This window comes from Orycteropus afer, unplaced genomic scaffold (assembly GCF_000298275.1).
Source record: "Orycteropus afer afer isolate SDZICR_OR568_19922 unplaced genomic scaffold, OryAfe1.0 scaffold00859, whole genome shotgun sequence".
In the NCBI taxonomy this organism is placed as follows: Eukaryota; Metazoa; Chordata; class Mammalia; order Tubulidentata; family Orycteropodidae; genus Orycteropus; species Orycteropus afer.
In genome coordinates, this window is record NW_006922446.1 from 629,661 (window position 1) to 635,948 (window position 6,288).

Here is a 6,288-nt window from a genome sequence, read left to right on the forward strand (position 1 = left end):
TATATATATATATATATATATAATTTTCTTTGAAACAAATAAATTATACGAACTGTTTCGAGGTTTGCTTTTTTACAGTTAACTATGTACTTCAGAAGGAGCCCTGGTGATGTAGTTGTTAAACAAAAGGTCAGCAGTTTGAACCCACCAGCTGCTCTGTGGGGGAGAAAGATGTGGGTGGCAGTCTGCTTCTATAAAGATTTCAGCCTTGGAAGCCTTATGGGGCAATTCTACTCTGTCCTATAGGGTTGCTAGGAGTTGGAATTGACACTACAGCAATGGGTTTGGAGTTTGGATGTAGTTCAGAGATCTTTCTGTAGATGTTTATTGATAAATCTACAGATGGTTATAAGGTCTGTCTCTCTCTTTTTCAACTCCATCAAGCATTTACATTTTCTGTTTCCATGCTTACATGGAGTGATGTAGTCAACATTCTTGTACCTAAATCTTTGTTTCATATGTGGATATTTAAGTTCTTAGAAGTGATATTGCTGGGTCAAAAGTGAGTTCTTGAGTTTAATACACAGTATTTCTCATTTTAGCCCAAAGGTGCAGACAGAAAACAGAAAACAGATAGGGAGAAAATGGAGAAACGAACACCTCATGAAAAGGAGAAATATCAACCTTCCTATGAGACAACTATACTCACAGAGGTAGGAGGGTTTCTTTGGTGCTAATTTCTGCCGTTTTTGAAGGATATATAGTGATAGTTTGTACTCTTCAAAGAAAAATCCATCGCTTCCAGCCTGGTCAAAACCAAGTGGTACTTTTGAGGCCCTGATGAATTAAGATTGACTAATAAAGATGTGTTATTCAAAGAAGTGTTTTAGTGCAACCGTACATTCAGATGTGCTTTATCAGTATCTAAGCTGTCTTTTGTTTATAGTGTTCTCCATGGCCTGAAATCACATACGTCAATAATTCCCCATCACCTGGCTTCAACAGTTCCCATAGCAGTTTTTCTCTCGGGGAAGGGTAAGTCTGGGAAATTAAATTGGCTTGTGTCTGTCCAAAATACGTTTTCTTTCATTATCTTTCCATAAACAAGTTATCTTTCCAAATCAATACATACTTCCATTTGGTCAGTCTTTGATAGATTCATTTATTAACTGCAGTTTGGATTATTTTCAAAAAAAGACTGCAAGAGTTTTGGGTTTCGTTTTATTTTTTTAAACTTTTTACTATGATTCAAGTGAAAGTTTACAGAGCAAATGTTTTGCATTAAACACTTCCTACACATTTTGTTGTTTTGTGACATTAATTATAATCCCCACAATGTAACAGCTCTCTTCCCACTTCCTCCCTGTGGTTACCTTTTCCCTGTGTCTGTCTTTCCTGACATTCCTGCCCTCTGAGCTGTCTCCCTGTGCAAATGCTGCCCTTCTGATCTTCCAAGGTTGATTGTTAAAAGGAGCTTACCTACCTGGTGTAATTGTTCACCTCTTAGGCCTGTCTTTTGTTTGGCTAAACAAACCAAGTTTGCCATGCAGAGTTCATTTCCAGGCCCAAAGAGTAACTGGGGGCATAGACTTAGGGGTGTTAACTGGGGGCATAGACTTAGGGGTGTCAGCAGCCTCTGACAGACCGGTAAGCCGGGTCTTTTTTATGATTTTGAGTTTGGTTCCACAGGATCTCCTATTTTGATCCTTTTCCTAGTGGTTAGTAGTGGTAGCCAGGTAAGACTGGAAGACTTCTATATAGTCCTTCTTCTTCTTTTTTTTCTTTAATTCGCATGAGAAAATAGCCTTTAAAGTCAATTTTTAGTTATTAGGGACTGAATTTCTAGACCTTTAGCTTCTTCCGATTGCTGCTGATCTTGTGATTGTTTCACTTCCTGATCGTACTTTGACTGGAGAGTGATCATCAGAAGCACAGTTGTGCAAAAACTAAATTTATTTTGTTACTTATTCAGAATGCTCCTAACAACTAATTATTATGGATCTTTGATAATTAGGGGAAGAAGTTTGAAGATATTGGCTAAAATGAAATTTTGGAATTATCTGTGGGATACTTTTAAACATCCTTATTGTCCTTTACCATCAGAGGTAATTGAAAGTGGGTACAGATGCCTATTCCAGTTTTTGTTTTTTTTTAAAAAAAGTAGTTGTCTCAGTTCTGGCATTTAATACGCATTCCACATAGGCCATTTTGAAGCTTGAGATAGGCCACCGAACCTGTGAATATATCGTTTGGCTCTGATATTTGTTTTTAGATTTATTTATGTTATAAATTTAAGGTATTTAAGGTAGCTTTAATATTCAAAATATAATAATTAGGAATAAAAATAAGTAGAAGTTATAGAAGACATAGATATAACTAAGGCCTTGTGATAAGTTAATTACTTGAATTTGAATTTTATATTTAAAGAGAAAAAAAGAAGGAAAAAGATCTTTTTACACAAAAAATCTCTTACCGTTCACATGAATAATGTAATTTACTTACAATCCATTTTAAATATTACATAAAGGTTTATGGGTTGTGTTTTTTACATTTCCTCTTTTTTCATACTTCATTATTAGGCTTAAACTTCTCTCCCATAAAAGAGGTAACTGTTAGGGAAGAGGAATAATACAAAGAGCAAAAGGCAGTATAAGGAAGAACCAAGGGTGTGATGTTGGCCCTTGGATTATAAATTAGACAGCACTGATTTTTGAAGCTGCTTTAAAAATAATATTAAATGTTTATTATAAAATGTGTGATCACATTGTATTGCATAATGTTCCTCCAATCTCCTTTTCCATGTATGTTCGTGTTATATATTTATATATTTAATATAGTTGTAATATATACTTTTATATCTTGATATTTTTAGTTTACATTCTAATAAATTTCCCATTATTAAAATATTCTTTATGCCATAATTTATTTAATGAGTCCTCACTTACTGAAATTTAGGGTTTTTTTTTCAGCTCTCCAAATAATAAATAATATTATGAATAACATAGTTCCTCTCTCTCCCCTATAAAGCCTTTAGATCAGATAAACAGATATAGAAGTATTGGATCAAAGGGTATGAGTGCTTTATGAGAGAGCACAGATCTTTTAAATTTCTTAACTCAAGACTTCTTGTGAGGATGCAGAGTAAGATGATGAATTTCCCAGTTCCCTCGTATGTGTCATGGACTCATTCTCTCTTTTTAAATATTTCTTTAGAAATGGTTCACCAAACCACCAGCCAGAACCTCCCCCTCCAGTCACAGATGTAAGTCTAAAGTTGAATGTCAGTTATTTACAATCTCTGATAATACTTTGACAATTATCCAATGCAGTGGAAATGCCAGCTTTGAGAGAGACTGTTCATTCATGAAGCAACATCTATTGACTTTTGACTGTGTACCAGGTACTATTCTAGGAAGTAAAGTTATGAAATAAGTAATGTAAGACCCTTGCATTTGAGAGGCTTGAAGTCAAGTAGGGAAGATAAGGATGAATTCCATTGGCTTGTTGCATGTTTAAATAGAGATTGATGTGTCAACAATTCCCAAGCAAATTGGTTCTGAGTGTGGGTGCACATGGGTACGTTTGACTAAGTGCTACCCAGTGAGGTAACAGACAAAACTATTCAGTTACCAAAAAATGCTTTATCTCTTTCAGAACCTCTTGCCGACAACCACACCTCAGGAAGCTCAGCAGTGGTTACATAGAAACCGTTTTTCTACCTTCACAAGGCTTTTCACCAACTTCTCAGGTTAAATTTGCTTGTCCTTCCCCATCCAAGGAGCTCTGGTGATGTCGTGGTTAACGCATTCAGCTGCTAACCAGAAGGTTGGCGGTTCGAACCCACCAGCTGCTTCATAGGAGAAAGATGAGGCGATCTGTCCCTGTAGAGATTTGCAGCCTTGGAAACCCTGTGAGGCAGTTCTACTCTGTCCCATAGGGTCGCTATGAATTGGAATTCACTTGGTGGCAGTGGGTTTGGTTTGGTTTGGTTTTCCCTTCACACCCAGCATGGGATATTCCTTTACATCTTAGGGGCTTCCAGTATCCATGAGAAATTATTTTTCCTGGTGAGATCTTAGTGTATTTTTTTGATGAAATTAATTTCATATGATCCTTTAGACTTTCTCACTAGCTATAACTACGCTGTGAAATACTTAGAAATACTTAAACTTACTTAACTTTAACATGTTTACTACATACAACACTTCTTAAAATGTCTGTTTCATATAGCATTTTATCAGGAGTGCATTTGAAGGTAGTCTGAAATCTTTCCCTGGATATCACTATATTGTATTTTACTTAACACATTTCACTTTTATTTAGCCCTTCTGTGTACCAGGGGAAGGAGGAATGCAGAAATGAATATGGCAAAATTCCTGATCAAAGAGCTTATTCATCATATATTTTTTTAAAAAAATAAACCAAAATAAAACCCCCCAAATAGATTAACAAATAATTGTGATGCTGTATGTAAGTGTTTCTACAGAGGTATGTGTAAGGTGAGGCATTCAGGGAGGTCTGGTGTCAGGGAACACATGTAATGCATGAAGTGAATCTTGAGGAGGGAAGAGGAAGAGTCTGTTGATCAGATCATGGGGGGAAAAATTCAGGCAGGAGAAAGAACATGCTTATTAGGCACTGAAGGTTAAAAATCAATATGATGAAGGCATAAGGTTAAGTGGAAAAGTTAATTGGGTGGAATTGAGGCTGGAGAGGAGGCCAGGCCAGGTCATGGAGAGTCTTATATGCCATGCAAAAGATTATGGACAGTAACATGCTAGTAATGAGGTGTCCTTATAACAGAGTCTATTTTAATCATCATTAACAATGAGCATCTTTGCCTTTGTCACCTGTTTTCTCATATTTATTCCAGGAGCAGATTTACTGAAACTAACTAGAGATGATGTGATCCAAATCTGTGGCCCTGCAGATGGAATCAGACTTTTTAATGCATTAAAAGGCCGGTATGTAATTAGTATCAAAATATCAGTGTGATTGGATTTCAAATGGATTTGGATTAAGGTACTCTTTAGAATACTGTTTACATAGCTTAAGCTATCTTCTCAAAACAGTTCTTCAGATGCCAACTATGTACCAAATAAATAAAGATGAAAAATAGCCTTATTTACATTTGATCCAAGAAATTCCCCATAATATCTCTTTTCCATTTCCAGGTAGTTTTTTCATTCAACAAATATTCAGTGACTCCCTATCATGAGCCAGGTACTGTTCTAGGTTCTGAGGACATCAGTCATAAGGAGTGGTGAGCAAAATAGACAAGGTACCTAGTATCATGGAGTTTACTTTCTAGTGGGGAGAGAAATATAAGCAAATTTATTTTGGGTAGTAGTAAGTACTTTGAAGGAAAACAAAACAAAAGTTGGCAAGAACAAGGTTATGGGTTAGTATCCAGTGTCTAATCAGGAAAGGATATTTAAGCTGAGTTAGGAGAAGGATGAAGCTATGGGGTCATTTGAGGGAAGAATGTTCTAGGCAGAAGGAACAACAGGTGCAAAGGCCCTAAGACAGTTACAGCTGGAGAAGAGGTCATTTTTAAGTTTGGGTAGAAGTTACTTAAGTGTTTACTTTCAAAGGTTAGTTGTAACACAGAGTAATTTGTAGTCTTTTCCCTTTTGGGATTTACAGTTTCAAATAAGTAATATTGATGGAAAAAACATACAGGTCAATGGCAACAGAATCAAATAAGTGACTAAATAAACACATTATTAAATATATGTGTTGCTGTATATCACAAGGAAGCCCTGGTACCGTAGTGCCTAAGGCACTTGACTGCTAACCAGAAGGCTGGTGGTTCAAACGCACCAGCTACTCCTTGAAAGGAAGGTTGGGCAGTCTACTTCCGTAGTGATACTGCCTTGGAAACCCAAGGAGGGGTCACTATGAGTCAGCATCTGACTCCACAGCACATAACAACAACATATATCCCAAAGGATATTTAAAAAAAAAAAAAAAACAAACAGGGCTATCATCTCAGAAGATTTTAAGGAAAGTTGAAATTCAGAGGTTGGTGACTTAGAAAAAGAATGAATCTTTCATTTTTGAGGGGGGCATTCTACTTCCGTAGAGATGCTGCCTCAGAAACCCAAGGAGAGGTCGCTGTGAGTGGGAATCAACTTGACGGCAGGGAGTTTGGTTTTGGTTTTTATCTAAAGAGTATTTAGTAGGAAGGAGTATGAAGATCAGATCAAGAGGTAATTGAATACCCGTGCCTCTTGGCATAACTGAGTGATATTTCAACAAACAGATGCCCCATTGGAGGCACTCACTCAGTTATGCCAAGAGATTTGGAGGACAGCTACCTGGCCAACTGACTGGAAGAGATCCATA

The 6,288-nt window shown here is 36.6% G+C and overlaps 1 protein-coding gene across 1 annotated transcript in view; it reads left to right on the plus strand.

Moving 5' to 3' along the window:
• The window catches only part of TFCP2 (transcription factor CP2), a 69,442-nt gene that overhangs the window by 57,520 nt on the left and 5,634 nt on the right, over nt 1-6,288 (plus strand). Inside the window, exons 7-11 of the mRNA XM_007958172.2 lie at nt 543-653; nt 887-975; nt 3,154-3,202; nt 3,595-3,688; nt 4,814-4,904. Coding sequence (XP_007956363.1) covers nt 543-653; nt 887-975; nt 3,154-3,202; nt 3,595-3,688; nt 4,814-4,904 — 434 coding nt within the window. The remainder of the gene's footprint in view (nt 1-542; nt 654-886; nt 976-3,153; nt 3,203-3,594; nt 3,689-4,813; nt 4,905-6,288) is intronic.